This window comes from Telopea speciosissima, chromosome 2 (genome assembly GCF_018873765.1).
Source record: "Telopea speciosissima isolate NSW1024214 ecotype Mountain lineage chromosome 2, Tspe_v1, whole genome shotgun sequence".
Lineage (NCBI taxonomy): Eukaryota > Viridiplantae > Streptophyta > Magnoliopsida > Proteales > Proteaceae > Telopea > Telopea speciosissima.
In genome coordinates, this window is record NC_057917.1 from 48381102 (window position 1) to 48396424 (window position 15323).

General features: G+C 39.6%; 2 protein-coding genes across 2 annotated transcripts; both read right to left on the bottom strand.

Moving 5' to 3' along the window:
- Positions 1-6760: 6760 nt before the first annotated feature.
- Positions 6761-7333, bottom strand: LOC122650796 (secreted RxLR effector protein 161-like). Its single transcript, XM_043844175.1, has one exon. The coding sequence runs from the start codon at positions 7331-7333 to the stop codon at positions 6761-6763; it is 573 nt and encodes a 190-aa protein (XP_043700110.1).
- A 3-nt stretch (positions 7334-7336) lies between these two features.
- LOC122650797 (uncharacterized mitochondrial protein AtMg00810-like) lies at positions 7337-7741 on the bottom strand. The gene has a single exon (XM_043844176.1). It carries the CDS (start codon positions 7739-7741, stop codon positions 7337-7339), a length of 405 nt encoding a protein of 134 aa, XP_043700111.1.
- Positions 7742-15323: the final 7582 nt, after the last annotated feature.

A 15323-nucleotide genomic window follows, 5' to 3' on the forward strand; every position in this document is an offset into this window, starting at 1 on the left:
AAAGGTCATGATGGTGGGTATAAAATCTTAGAATCGTGCATGGGGGACCAAAAATATGTGAATGGCCAAGAGTGCTTAGAGTGCATTTTAGGGATGTAAAAAAATTAGATCCGATCAGTTGAAAGGTCTAAACATATATATTAAGTTCATTACTTAAGGAATAAGCTCCTTTTTTTTTCCCCCTCAGGTTTTGGGTTGGGTTGGGTGGGGGGGGGGGGAGGGAGCGAGGGAGTATGTTAAGTAAATTATAGGATCGAATGCAACCCAAGAGACTGTATCTAAATATAGCAAAATATAACAAATCAAACACAAACCCAAAGATGTTTGTTGACGTATGTCAATGTGGTCATTCTATGAAAGATTGGGGAGAGTATACCCAATGCCGTTCATTACCTATGACAACAATATTGGAATGAGATGCAGTGGCATTGATTAGAGCAGTAAGATTTAAGGCATGTTTTAGTGCTTCTATTATTTTTTTAAGGGGCAATGTTATCTGCTAGGGAGCGCACAGGGGTGCAGACTATGCCTAGACACATGAGGCAGGACATGATGATCATTGCGACCATTAGGGGGGGCGGTGTGGTCTTTCTGCTTTCGTAGAATTGAAGATGGTACAAATACTTTTTTTTGGACTGACCCTTGGATTCCTTCTATCCCTGGTTTCACCCTTAAACCTGGGTCTTCTTGGAGGATGTTCCCTGAGAGAGTCTCTCTTTTTGCCTCTAACCAGGCTTGGAATTTGGACCTCCTTTCTGAGGTCCCTCCTTCCTTGTTGGCTAAAATTCTTAATGTCCAGCTTTCTACCTTCCCTGACTCTTGGTGGTGCATGCTTGCTCATGATGGCCACTTCAGAACTAAGCATGCAGCCTCTTTTATTTCTACCCCTGCTTTGTGTGATTTTTCTTCTATCGCTTGGTGGAAATTTTTTTGGAAACTTAAACTTTTCCTTAAGTTTAAACACTTTTTCTGGCATGTATTACATGCAGGGATTCCGATTAAGGATTTTATTTCGAAATGGACTCAAATCGACTTCACTTGTGCTCTCTGTGGCACTTGTAATGAGACTTTCTGGCATGTCCTCCTCTCTTGTGACTGGGTTAAGCACATCTGGGTAGCTGGTCCTTTAGGTCTGAGGACTGAATTTATTTCATTTCCTTCCCTCAGACAATTCTGCATCTCTACTTTGCTAGATCGACAACTTGACAAGCCTTCTTTAGTGTGGTTTTTTTTTGTCTTTATTATTTCTTGTTATGTTATTTGGCAGGTTCGTGACAATGTAGTTTTCAATGCTATTCGTCCTAATCCTGGTCTTGCTATTTCTCGTATAAACAAGTGGTTATTGGACTTAAACATTTCTCCGCCGATCAATTATGTTAATGATGATTCTGTTTCTCCTTCATATAATTCGGATAGTAGTACTAACTTCTCCCTCTTTATTTCTGATTTACCGGTGCTAGATTTCCCTGTTTTGCTCTGCACAGGATTTGACTCCAAGGTCATAGGTAAGCCTGGATGGGTCTTTGGTTTTTTGCTAGATGGTAAACTTCTCTATCTCAATGCTGGACGAAGTAGTTATTCTCATTTTTTGGAACCCGAGCTGACTACTATCATACACGGACTCGATTTTGCTGCCTTGAGAGGTTTGAAGCTGAAAGAAGTTTGGTGCTCTAATGATTTGCTACCTGGACTTCTTCCAACTCCATCCCTTTCCCCCTGGCCTCTTGAAGTCCTAGACCTCTTTTTAAAGATATTTGTTGTTTCTGTTGATATGTCCTTTAAACTCTTTCCTAATTTGGGCCTTGTAAATTGTTTTAGGGGTTATTTGGGTTCTGCTCCTTACATCCCATGCTGTACTGGCTATGTTTGCTAGTTTTTATAAAATTTTCTCGTCATAAAAAAAAAAAAATGCAAAATAAAGGTTAAAAAAGGAATAGTAAAGCATTTAACTTCACTCTTCATATTAACATATAAAAGATCGAGGAACCAAAAGCAAAATAAGTGTTAACAAACATTTAATTTTATTCGTTTTAGTGCAAACGATTGGTTTCATACGGTCATTCTTTCAACAGTTCTAAAAACCAAAACCAATACCTAAAAACTTGAGACTACTCGAATCCTGTCAAAAAAAGAGGCTAGGCAACGGTTGTAGATTTCCCAACTTGAGACTTGGCCAAATCGGACCCTTATATAAGCGTGTTAATTTCAAACTGAATCCACTTATTGAACCGAATCAAAATGCTTAAATTGGAATTGGTAAATTGTTTATTATTCTGTTTGGTTTTAGTTGTAAGTAATTAGATAAATAAATATAAATTCGGTTTGGACCTTTTGGTGTTGAACCAAGAAACTGTTAAATCGATTACAGATTGAATAAAACTCAAACAAAATAGCTGAACCATTAAATCAAATAAAACTGAATTCAAACCGAAAAACTGATTAAACCAAATAATGAACCGATTAAAACGATTACAAACATATTACAAAAATCCGGCAACAAATCAAAACCAAACTGGTTATAAAACCTATAACCGGAAACAATTACAACCAATTAATTGAAAATTTTTGGAAACTTGAAACCGATTAATAATTGATTCAATTTTTTGGGTGTTGTGTCTATTACATCATGAACCAAACCATTTAAACCAGAATCGAACCAATTAGCACCCTTGAACTTATTCTATAATTGATCTAATTATTTGGCTGGTTGGTTAAGATTACATACATAAGTTGGACCCACATGTGGATAATTTTCATCTAGGATCTTTTATTTTTTATGCAAATAAAGAGTTTTATTAACCAAAACCTCCAAGGAAGGAGATATTACAAGAGTCAAAGCAGGAGAATAACCCTCCCACACATGAAAATTTTGGGAGTGTGCCCTAAAGCCCGCTAGTGCATTGACTACAAAATTTCTCTCTATGAGTAGGGCTGTAAACGGATCGGATTCGGCTCGGATAGTGCTATATCCGCATTCGCATCCTATTAGCTATCGGACGGATTCGGATAGTGCTAAACGGATACGGATCGGATATTTTATCCGTTTACATGTAAATATAGCTTTTCAGATAGCTATAGCCTATCCGTATCCGCATCCGTTTAGCTTTCGGACGGATTCGGATAGTGCTAAACAAATACAAACACGGATATGGAAACGGATTTCGGTTATTCATGTACATCCCTATCTATGAGTGTGTTGGAACGAAATGAAAGGATGCTCCCTTAATAACTGCCAGCAGTCTCTAATGATGAGATCAATTCCCCACGGAATTGCAGAAAAGTGGCCCTTAAGAATATTGGCAATCATAACATTATCACTTTCAATACAAAAAATGATCTATGCCACGATCCAAAGCAATTTGAATCTCTTTTCTAATGGCCATCTAAGAGTGTCAATCTGGAGCCAAAATCGTATATCAAAATCGAAACTGTCCGTGTAAAACCATACCAAATCGTACTATTGCAAAAATGGTACGGTATAATATGGTCAAATGGTACTGACCACGGTACGGTACGGTAATGGTTTTTACGGTCATACCGTCGGTATATACCGAAACGTACCGTTTTACCGAATTTCAAACCGTACCATTTTTGTACCATATATATACCATTTTCATATACATACCGTTTATAAAAATCAAATTTATACCATTTTTTTGTACCATACCGAAACCATACCGTATACATACCATTTTCATACCATACCAAAACTGTACCGGTTGACAAGCCTATGGCCATCGCCTCAGCAACACAAGCATGGGTAATCCCTATGCCTTTCGAAAAACAAAAGAGAACTTGATCCTGATGATTTTTGCAAATTCCACCAATACCTGTCAGATCTGGGTTACCTTTGCTAGCATAATCCACGTTGATCTTCACACTATCTGGGACAGGAGGTCTCTAAGAGACAAGAAATGATCACTTCTTTGTTGTTCGATGGCTGTCACTGAGAGGGGGGGTGAATCAATGATTAAAATTCTTTCAATTTCTTTCCCACTGGCACTGGTAATTACTGGGAGGATCTAAATACAAATCACAAAGTTGTGTACACACCCCAGCCAGACTCAAAGGCTCTACCAAGTGTGGACACCCATCCTGCAACCCACACACTTCAAATACAAGTATGAACAACCACACAATTCCACACGCACAACACAAGATATACGTGGTTCGGCAAATTGCCTACATCCACGGAGCAATGCCACTATGGGCTTTGTATTTGCTCAATACTCAACTTTGCTGCACCTCCAGTTGGGAGCACCTACACCCAAATTTTCTCAGCATAGAACTGAGAGGGTAAACAATGCCAGTACAAAATAGCACCCACTACCTGAGAGCACCCACTCCTAGTATTTAGCACCCACTAAATACAGAGCAAAATCCAATAGGGTTTTGGGCTTATAGCAATGCCCTACAAGTAAGTACAAACTAGAATAGGTCTATCAACAACATTCACCTATTTCTAGCATACATCACTAACAGGGATGAAGCATAAATAAATAAAGAGAGATACGAATGCTTACAACCCTCACATAGGAGGTCTGAGCTTTACTAAGATCAACTGGAGCCCGCTGGAAGTATTAACTCTGTCCTTTGGGAAGAGATTTGAGTTTTCAAATAAGCACTGCCATGAGGGGACCATAATAGCTCCTTTTTTCTTGTCTTCTTCCTCTTCTTGTATTTTTCTTCTTCTTGTATTTTCTCAAAAACACAATCAAAATCCCACTTTCTTCATGAACAAAGCTTCAATAAACAAATCCCAATCTTCAAAGAAGCATTTGAAATGAGCTTTTATGCATTGAAGAACAGCCTGTGGATTTCTCAATTAGAAGCTTGAGTGAGTGAAGTTCATCCCAATGTATAATTTTTTTCTCGGCTACACTGTTTTTTTCTCAAAAGAATGAAGAAAGCCCTCTTTTTTTTCTTCTCTATCAATTCTGTCAATTGTATATGCTAAGGAAGAACACTCCTTTTCTTCAATCATAAAAAGATTAGTAAAAAGATCACAACGCCCTTTTGAGATGAGCTAATCAACTTTTCACAAAAGGAATCGAACTTCTTAGAAGATGGAAAGAGACTTGCACGGCTTACGAGATGCCTTTTTGGAGAGCTAATCAAATGCTCTAAAATAGAATCTAAGAATTTATAAATCCTTCTTTAACTCAACCACTCATGGACTTCACGTGATAAACCAACGACCCATCTTTATGAAGTCAAATTAGACTCAAATATTTGGAATCTTTTACACTACTCAACTCTCATTAAAAGTCCATTATCTCTCTAACTTCTTATTAATTTCAAAAGACCCCTTTATTTCACCTATTTATGCCACTATAGACATAACTCTTAATGATTTTCAATTAGACCCCTGAGATAAAAGACTGAACATGCATTGCTGCCAAGAGCATGATTTGAGTTCAAATCTGCTTCAGGTTTGCTTCTTTTCTGCGTACACATACGAAAAAATTCATAACTCCCTCGTCTGACATCGGAGTAACAAACCGTTTGAACCGATGGAAAGAGGACTCAACGAACTAACTTTTTCCAGTTTAAAGCTCTTACTAATTCTGCCACGGGACCTACTAAAAAAATCCTTGAAAATATCACAGCCACAATGACCTATGAATTAGGACACAAGAATGAATCCATAAGCGACCAAGCACCTCTAAACACTGTATCACTGCTGTCCATGCTTGCAATGCTCTAAACTGCTACCAAACAAAATTTCCTGAGCCACTGGACACTGCCATAGCCTCAAGACTAGCCATCTCATTACTACTCTGCGTAGGGGTGTCAACCGATTGGGTTCGGTCGGTCATGGTTGGGCCTAGTGGGGCCTCACCAATTTTACAAGCTACACTGTGTCCGACCGTTTAGGCATTCGGGCTTGCCTTGGGCGGGCATGGTACGGTTTCATTTCGGTCTGTCGGTGTTTGGTCTTTAATCGGGGCAGTCTTATTCGGGCTAAACGGGCCTAAACCAGGTCTAAAACGGGTTAATGAGTCATTTAACTCTAAACGGTTTCTAAATGGTGTGGGCTTACTAATTGACATCTAACAAAATAAGATCTAAAAACTAAAACTAAACCTCATCTCACCTATGTTAAGTGTATCTAACCAATAAATGTCAAAGACCAACAAAGAAACAAACAAAAAAAAGGGAATTTGGAGGGAAGGGAAGGGGAAGTTTATAAGTTAAAGGGTCGATTGGATCAGGCTATAACAAGGTGGTCTAGGCCGGGCCTAGAATTGATCGGTCCGGTCGGACGTCCGACGGGCTAGGAACCCATACCGGGACCGCCCGATTACTAAATGTGTCGGGCTTAAGCCTGGCATGTTTAGTAATCGGCCCGGGCCGGGCTGGGCTTTAACCGGGCGGGCTCTGTCAGGCCTGGCGAGCCGGGCCTAAAATTGACACCCCTAGCTCTGCGCTTGGTTGCCAACAATGACAACCTATATGCAATAATCTCTCCCTTTGGAATTATTGTCAACCTTCTCATCAGCTGTGTGCCTGCATCTACAATCATACACAACATATACTCAAACGCCCCTTGCTTGCAAATACTGCATTTACTCCCCATACTAAGGACATGAATTCTCCCCATATAGTGATGAGGACTCTCTCTCCCCCTTTGACAACAAGTAAGGGATGTACAAGGACTCCCCTTGAGCCCATAATGGGAGCAAATCATCTACAATAAGCATGCTCCCCCTACCCCCTCCGTACCTTAGTGCCTAGGATCAAGAACCACTCCCAACTTCTATCTGAGGAACTCAAACTGCTCCTTGGGTAATGGTTTTGTGAAGATATCTGCTGACTGTTCTGCTGTGGGGATGAACTCCAATCTCACTACTACTTCTGTGAACTTCTCTCTCAAAAAGTGATATCTGATTGCAATGTGCTTTGCCCTGGAGTGTATGACTGGATTCTTTGAGATGTTGATAGCGCTTGTATTGTCATAATAAATCACCACAGGCCTATCAACCTCAACACTCAAATCCTTCATCATCTGTTTCATCCATAACACCTGTGTACAACATGATGTGGCTGCTATATACTCAGCCTCTATAGTAGAAAGGGAGACTGAATCTTGCTTCTTACTATGCCAAGCCACTAAATTGCCGCCCAAATAAAATGCACCACCACTGGTGTTTTTCCTATCATCCACATCACCTGCCCAGTCTGCATCTGAAAAAGCTAATAGTGTGAGGTCTTTGGTTTTGGGATACCATAGGCCATAGTCATTGGTACCTTTTAAGTATCTGAAGATTCTCTCCACAGCTGCTTCATGAGTTTCTTTGGGCCCAGCTTGAAATCTTGCAACCATACACATAGTCTACAAAATATCAGGTCTACTAGCTGTTAAGTACAAGAGACTTCCAATCATTGACCTATAAGTGGTGTGATCAACTGATGGGGATGCATCATCTTTAGTCAACTTGCATCCAGTCATCATGGGTGTACTGACAGGTTTGCAGTCTTCCATGGTGAATCTTTTCAACATTTCTCTCACATACTTGGATTGATAAATAAAAATTTCTTCTTTTAGCTGACTGATCTGTAGCCCCAATAAGAATGAGAGTTCACCCAACATAGACATTTCAAATTCTACCTGCATCTTCTCTGCAAAGTCTCTACACATCTCATCCTTGTGGCCACCAAAAATGATGTCATCTACATACACAACTACTACAATCTGACTATCTACAGTCGATTTCACATACAAATTACTATCCACCATGCCCTTTTTAAAACCCAAATGACATAAATAGGTGTCCAATCTAGCATACCAAGCTCTGGGAGCTTATTTGAGCCCATATAAAGCCTTCCTCAATCTGCAGACAAGTGTAGAATCTTCACTAAGTTGGAATCCATCCGATTGCTCTATGTAAACTTCCTCATCCAGTGTATCATTCAAGAAAGCAGACTTAACATCCATTTGATAAACCTTGAAGCTTTTGTGAACTGCTAGTGCTAGAAATAATCTAATTGCCTCAAGTCTTGCCATTGGAGCAAAAGTCTCCTCAAAATCAATACCTTCTACTTGAGCATATCCCTTGCATACACGTCTAGCCGGGTTTCTTACAACTTTACCATCTTTATTGAGTTTGTTTCTAAAAACCCATTTTGTGCCAATTACATTTTTGTCAACTAGCCTAGGAACCAAATCCCATGTGTGATTTCTTTCAATCTGATCAAGCTCTTCATTCATGGCCTTCATCCAACTCTCATCTCTACTTGCCGCCTCAACAGTTTTTGGCTCAACTTGTGAGAGAAGAGAGTAGGTGTTGGAGTACACTCTTCTAGTTTGCTTACCTGTACTCCTGGTTCTCATCCCTACACTAGGATCACCTATAATTTGATTTTTTGGATGATAATTAACAGTCCTGCTTTGTCTTTCCTGCTCATTCGCCTCAGTGTCAGGCTTGTCATGTTCATGCCCATGTTCATCTCTTCCTTCTTGCCTATCCTCACCTGCTTCACTCACCTCAGTGAGGTCTTCAACTTCAATAGGATCAACTCCTGAGCTAGTAGAGGAATTTATTTTCTCATCAACCTTGACATCTACACTTTCCATAATTTTGACAAGTCTTTTGTTGTAGCAACTATAGGCTTTAATTGTAGTGGAGTAGCCTAAAAAGATGCCCTCGTCAGTTTTATCATCAAACTTCCCCAAATCTTAATTTGTATTTTTGACGTAGCACTTGCTACCAAAGACTTTGAAATGTCTTGCTATAGCTTTCTTGTCAAACCAAATGTCATAGGGAGTTATGTTTTCATGAGCTCTCAACATACATCTGTTGTGAATATATACTGCAGTGTGTACTGCTTCTCTCCAAAATTTGTTACCCATGTTATTTTCAATCAACATGGTCCTGGCCATCTCTTGAATAGTCCTGTTCTTCCTTTCTGCAATACCATTTTGTTGAGGTGTTCTTGCAGCTGAGATCTGTCTTCTGATGCCATTTTCATAATAATATTCTTTGAAGTTTTTCCAGGTGTACTCACCTCCTCTATCAGATCTCAAACATTTAATCACTTTTCTTGTCTGTTTCTCAACTTGCTTTTTGAAGACTTTGAATACTTCTAGTGCTTCTGATTTGTGCTTCAAGAAATATGCCCATGTTATCCTGGAGTGGTCATCAATAAATAAAATAAAATATCTCTCTCCTGTGATGCTCTGTGTCCTCATAGGACCACATATGTCAGTGTGTACCAACTCCAATGGTTGACTGGTGTGGTACTCTTTTGACTTGAAAGATGTTCTAGTTTGTTTCCCTTTCTGACAAGAACCAAAAATATGGTTTGATGGCGTTTTTAAAATAGGTATATCTCTAACCGCCTCCTTTGAAGAAATTTTTCCAAGACTGTTAAACCCAATATGTCCAAGCTTCCTGTGCCATAACCATGTCTCTTCCTCCATGCTTACCATACAAGTATCTTTAACTGTCTCTGTCAAAGTGTAAAGATTCCCTGAAGTTCTGTTAAGACTAATGGTACCCTTTCCAACTATTTTGGCACCATCATTGTTCCCAAACTTCACTGACCCACCTGCATAGGTCTCTAACTTCTCGAACCTCTTCTTGTCTCCTATCATGTGACTTGAGTAGCCACTATCAAGAATCCATGGTGTTGAGTCCCCTTGAGCTCTGAAAGCTGTTTGTACAACCATAGAACTGTTGCCCTTTTCTGCACTGCTCTTCTAAACCCAAATTCTGTTTCTTGATTGAGGTTTCTATAGTTGCTTCTCTCTAGGAATCTATTTCTTAGGCTTGGTTGCTTTAACACTTCTGACATTGCCCAGTCTATCTCTGTTATATGATCTCTGTGGAGGAAATACAGTTCTGCAGTCCCTGGCAATATGTCCATAATTGCTACATCTGTAGCACTCAACCATCACATCCATCAAGGGTGCAAAAGGATTCCTGTAAACAAAGTTTGATGGACCAAGATTGAATTTGCAATATAAAATTCTGTGTCCAAAAGTATTACACTTGAAACAATGACCTTGAAAGAATTGTCTTTGTCTCATTGGCTCTCTTTGCCATTTGTACTAAGCCCTGTGATCAACTAAATTTTTAGCTTTCTGTTGAGAAGGAATAACCAAAGTTCTCTACTCTCCTACCTGACCATGCCATTTATTGTTGTCTAACATGGTTAGTCTTATGGGATGGAGTTTGGTTTTTCTCAACTCTCTTATCTTTCACAGTAATGGGATTCTGAGCTGTGCCTTTTCCTTTTTCCTTGGCACTCTTTGATGATTCTCCTACAAATCCAAGATCGAATTTGTTGTGAGTTGATCTCTGAGAACTAAGGATCTCATCAAACTTCTTGCTACTAGAATGCACCTGTGAAAATGTTTTTATGTCATGTATACTTGAGTCATTCTCAAACTCTGCTACCTTTGCCTTGAGAGCATCAATCTCCTTCTGAAAATCAGAATATTCAGCTAGGATATTGGACTCTTCTTCCAATTTAGCCTTTAGAGATAGATTTTCTAATTCAAGCTTTGTGCATTTCGTAGTTTTCTGTGATAACTTCTCTTCAAGATCTTCTAGAATTTTTTTTGATTCATCTGTTTGCTTTTTCAACTGAAGAACTGATTGTTCTTGTTCCTTAAGATTTTGTGAACTTGTTTAACCTTCTTTCTTTCTTTCTTGAGCTCTTTGAGAGCAGATCTCAACTCAGCTTTAAAGTCCACCTCTCCTTCTTCTTCATCTTCTGAGGTAGTGCTTGTTCTAGGTGAACCATTCTCTTTTTCTTCAAACACCATGAACATGGCATGATCATCTACATCATCTGAATCATTCTCAGATTCTTCCTCAGATGTATCACTACTTTTCTTGGGCTTGAATTTTTTGGTCTTATGGGAAACATATTTCTTCTTTCTTTTGACTTTGCTCATTTTATCTTCCTCATCATCATCACTTTCTATTTTTCCCTTGTGAGGACATTTGGATGTAAAGTGTCCAATTTTACCATAGTTGAAACACTTAAATGGAAGTTTGTTTTTATACTTCCCTGTCCCCTTTTTCAGCTTTTTGGTGAAGTTGGCTATGACCTCATCATCATCACTGTCTTCCTCTTCTTCACTCTCAGATTGCTCCTTCAGCTTTAATTTTTTCATTGCCTTGAATGTTGTTTGTTTGTCAATTGACTTGCCCTTTTCTGTTCACATCTCATAAGTCTTAAGTGTGCCATATACTTCTTCAAGTGTAATTGTATCCAAGTCTTTAGCTTCTTCAATAGCTGAGACTTTGGAATCATATCTAGGCAATACAGATCTAAGAATCTTTTGACATGCCATAGAGTTGTGGAGAGTTTCTCCAACTCCGCTGATGGAGTTCACAACTTCATTAACTCTGACCATGTAGATGTCAATGTCTTCTTCTTTAGTCATCTTAAGACTCTCAAATTGTGCTCTAAAAATCTACAGTTTAGCTTTCTTAATTTTGGCATCTCCTTCATAGATGCTTTTTAATCTATCCCAGACCTCTTTTATTGTATTATAATCCATCAGTTTAGCCATGACATCTTTACTCAACCCTGACATGATAGCATTCAATGTTCTGAGATTGTTTCCATAAGCTTTCTTGGCCTCATTATCTATAAGTGGAGTGGTTGGTTCTGTATAACCATTTACAATTGACTGTCATACATCATACCCAAGGGACCCTACATATATCTGCATTCTTTTCTTCTAGAATACATATTCAGTATCATAAAAAATAGGAACTTTCCCTGAGTCTTTTGAACTCCCTTCACCTGTAGCCATGTTAACCCTGATCACTCAAATGTTGATGAGACTGTGACTGAGTCCAAGCTCTGATACCGATTGTTGTTTGATGGTTGTCACTGAGAGGGGGGTGAATTAGTGATCGAAATTCTTTCAATTTCTTCCCCACTGGCACTAGTAGTTACTGGGAGGATCTGAATACAAATCACAAAGTCGGGTACACACCCCAACCAGACTCAAAGGCTCTACCAAGTGTGTATACCCATTGTTATGCCCGTGCCCAGACCCTGACCCAAACTCTGAATGTAGGTTCGGAACCCGATGGATCCTGGGTCTTAACCACTAGTAACCTGTGGTGCACCGACTTGGTGTTCATTTTTTTTTTAGGGAAATCTCCAATAATATCATACCTATTGATCCAGAGGCAACTACCAGACCTGTGTGGCTATTCCATACACCAGTTGATGAGTAACCTTGGTACAACCCTGCTTAACCGAAACAGGAATAAACTTATATTTAAATGTTTAAATAGGGTTTAATGACCACATATTATACAAGAACAATGCCCTAGGCATGGCACAGGCCTCAATGGGACCCAAATGCAAAAACAATAGGGTTTTACCTACTGGTCCATCCATACTGGTCGATCTGGATCAACCAGTCCAATGGACCAGTGCTGCTGTACTTCACAAAATTCACCTCAGATGCGTGGGGCCCACTATCTCCCACCCGGGTCACCTCTTCGTACTCAAAATGACCCGTGGAAATATTACCCTAACAATATGACCTTGTGGGGTCCACTTGGGAGCCATTTGCATTTAAGAATGAGTTCTTAGAATGCATTCTCACTAAAAATTAGATTAAGCCAAACAGGCCTTAGGGGCTGGGCTTAAATAAAGTAGCCTTCATCCCAAAAACCCTCCTATTTCTTTCGTTGGAGAGAAGGAAGAGAGAAGGAAAGGAGAAAGAGAAAGAAGAAGAGGAAGAGGAACGAGAAGGCTTGGAAATCTCCCTTGTGCTTGGATTCAACAAGGCAACCTTGAACTCAGTAGTTCTATGCTGATTTCTAGCCATTACCATGGCTGTATCCATGATCAATCTCTGGTTCATACTAATTAACCATGTGTTCTCATGTTTCCTACTACCAAAAAAATTATATATTGCAAGCTTAGGGGCTAGGAACCTTACATGCATGTATAGATCTGCCATGTTGGGCTTAGTATCTACCCTTTTTCTTGAAGAGTATATGTTGTACCTGCAAATCTCAGATTTAGTTGATCATTTGTCATGCCATATGACGTGCCTAGATCATGAAATTAAGTGTAGGGCATGCTTATTTTAAATACATGCTAGATGTTAGGCACTATTCTCTGAAACAGAACCATTTTAGCATAGTTACAATCTGCTCATTTAGGATTTCTGTAGTTGTTCTTGCATACAAGGCATGCATGCTGTCCATATCAGCCCAATAACCCAAATCCTTATGCATGTAGAAATTTTCTTTGAAATCTTGTTAAATACCCTTACTGCAACCTACTGGTACCTCCTAATCATCCATGCATGCTTCCAATCTGTAGATCTAAGCCAAAACAGATTCATCTTTTAAATTTTCGGGTTGCTCATGTACTGGTCGATTGCAGTGGTCGATTGGATCAACCACTGTGAATCAACTAGTGCACGAAATTGAAACCTGTGGTACCCCTAGCCTGTCTATGGGTCTGTGATGCCCTGTATAGGGTCCTACATGAAACCCAGCTAAAAATAATGCCCTGCAACCCTGCTTAGAGCCAATCTGACACCCCGAGATGGGTGTCGGGCAACCAAACTTGTATTTGACATGGAACCATAACCCCAATCACTGATGGAAGCACTGTTGTGCCATCTAAAGCCATTACTGGGAACCCTCTCCAAATCTATGACTGTAACCCCTACTGGCCCATTGCTACTGGTCCATTAGATGGACCAGTACCAATCAACCACTGCAGGAAATCATAGCCTGTGCTGACCCTGACCTACCCCAAGGTTTGAAACACCCTTTCCTAGGCCTTTGGTGTAAACCCTAGCCTAAACCGCATTAACTCAACCCTGTGCCTACACTTGGAGCAATGGGTTGATTGCCACTGGTCCATTGGATAGACCAGTTCAATCAACCAGTATTAACCATTGATGAAGAACTTGACCCTAGCCTTTGTATTTACTTAGAATAGTACTTGGGCACCCTTTTGGGTCTAAAACCATAAACCCCTTTTGATTTTGGACCTCAGCAGCCTACTGGTCCATTGCCACTGGTCCATTGGACAGACCAGTGCCAATCGACCACTGCTGCTGCCATGGTAGTTTTGAGTCCTCCTTTGGTCTGGATGATTGACCAAGGTCATCCCTAGTTTCGTATGGCAATTTAGTATGTATTGATGTAATTTTTTAATTTAATTACTTAGGCTTTAATTGTCCGCCTGGCGACACATGTCCGAGCACCTTTGTATATCTACAATCTTTGGAACAAACGAAGTATAGACAAGGTGATTGGATATTGGATCATTCTTGTAGGTGTGACCTTGTGAACATGCAGAAGATAACAAAAATTACTTTTCATTATTGTTATCTGTGTTATATTATTATTTATTTGCTTTTAGACATTGAAATTTCTAATATACTGTGGATTGTGATAATGAGCATGTTCATAAAATGATTAATGACTAAAATGTATACTATGTGAACTATTAGATTAGATGCCGTAATAGACGGCTTGGAAATGAAAGGCATGGTGAGCCGTAGTATGGGCTGCGGGAGCACCATGCATTTCATACTGGAAATGAGATTTGTGGTAGCCTGTAGAATGGGATACGATTGACACCACTCAACTCATACTTATCATGTAGATCATTGGGTTAGGTGAACATACCCTTATGCTACAGCTCTTCCTAACAGGGGTATAGGTGTTGGGTGATCATGGCATCCTGAATGCCAAGGATAGCAGAAGTTGGGTCAGTTTGCTATGGTTAACTAGGGGTCCGCCAAGGGAGGAGTTGGTGCTCACTACCCAGTGCGGGTTCCACCCGCAGTGATTGAGGTGGCAATCAAAGACAGAGAAGCGTCGGAGGTTGTCGCCTGAGTCATTGCAAGTAGTATACACCTAGTGACTTAGTTGTGATGTTAGGTGGACTAGAGTAATAAAATTGAATCCAGCATGTAGATTGATGATTGTGTTGGTTGTACCTGCTTGCATGATCTTATATTCATTTGCTGGGCTTGATAGAGCTCATCCCTCATGGATTATTTCTTTTAGGTGATTTTACAGGTACCGGTTTGCCAATGGACGATGAAGCTATTGATGGACTATAGATCTTTCTCATGTTGATCTACGAGGATTATACTATTATTTGAATTTATCACTTCAAAAAGTGTGATTATCGTGACTATGTACCTTTTGAAGATAAATGGATATGTGTATGATATAATATAGGTACTTGGGATCCTACTGTAATTAATATAATCTATCTTGTGGGTAGTTTTTCTTTTATCTTCCATCGCCTCTGATGTTCATTTATTATCCTTTGCCTCAATTGGTGGTTTGTGACATGTAAAT

Bases quoted from the DNA above. Each gene is read 5' to 3' on its own strand.
- LOC122650796 (XM_043844175.1), bottom strand. From the start codon at position 7,333: ATGTGTATGGTTGCAAGATTTCAAGCTGGGCCCAAAGAAACTCATGAA.
- LOC122650797 (XM_043844176.1), bottom strand. From the start codon at position 7,741: ATGGTGGATAGTAATTTGTATGTGAAATCGACTGTAGATAGTCAGATT.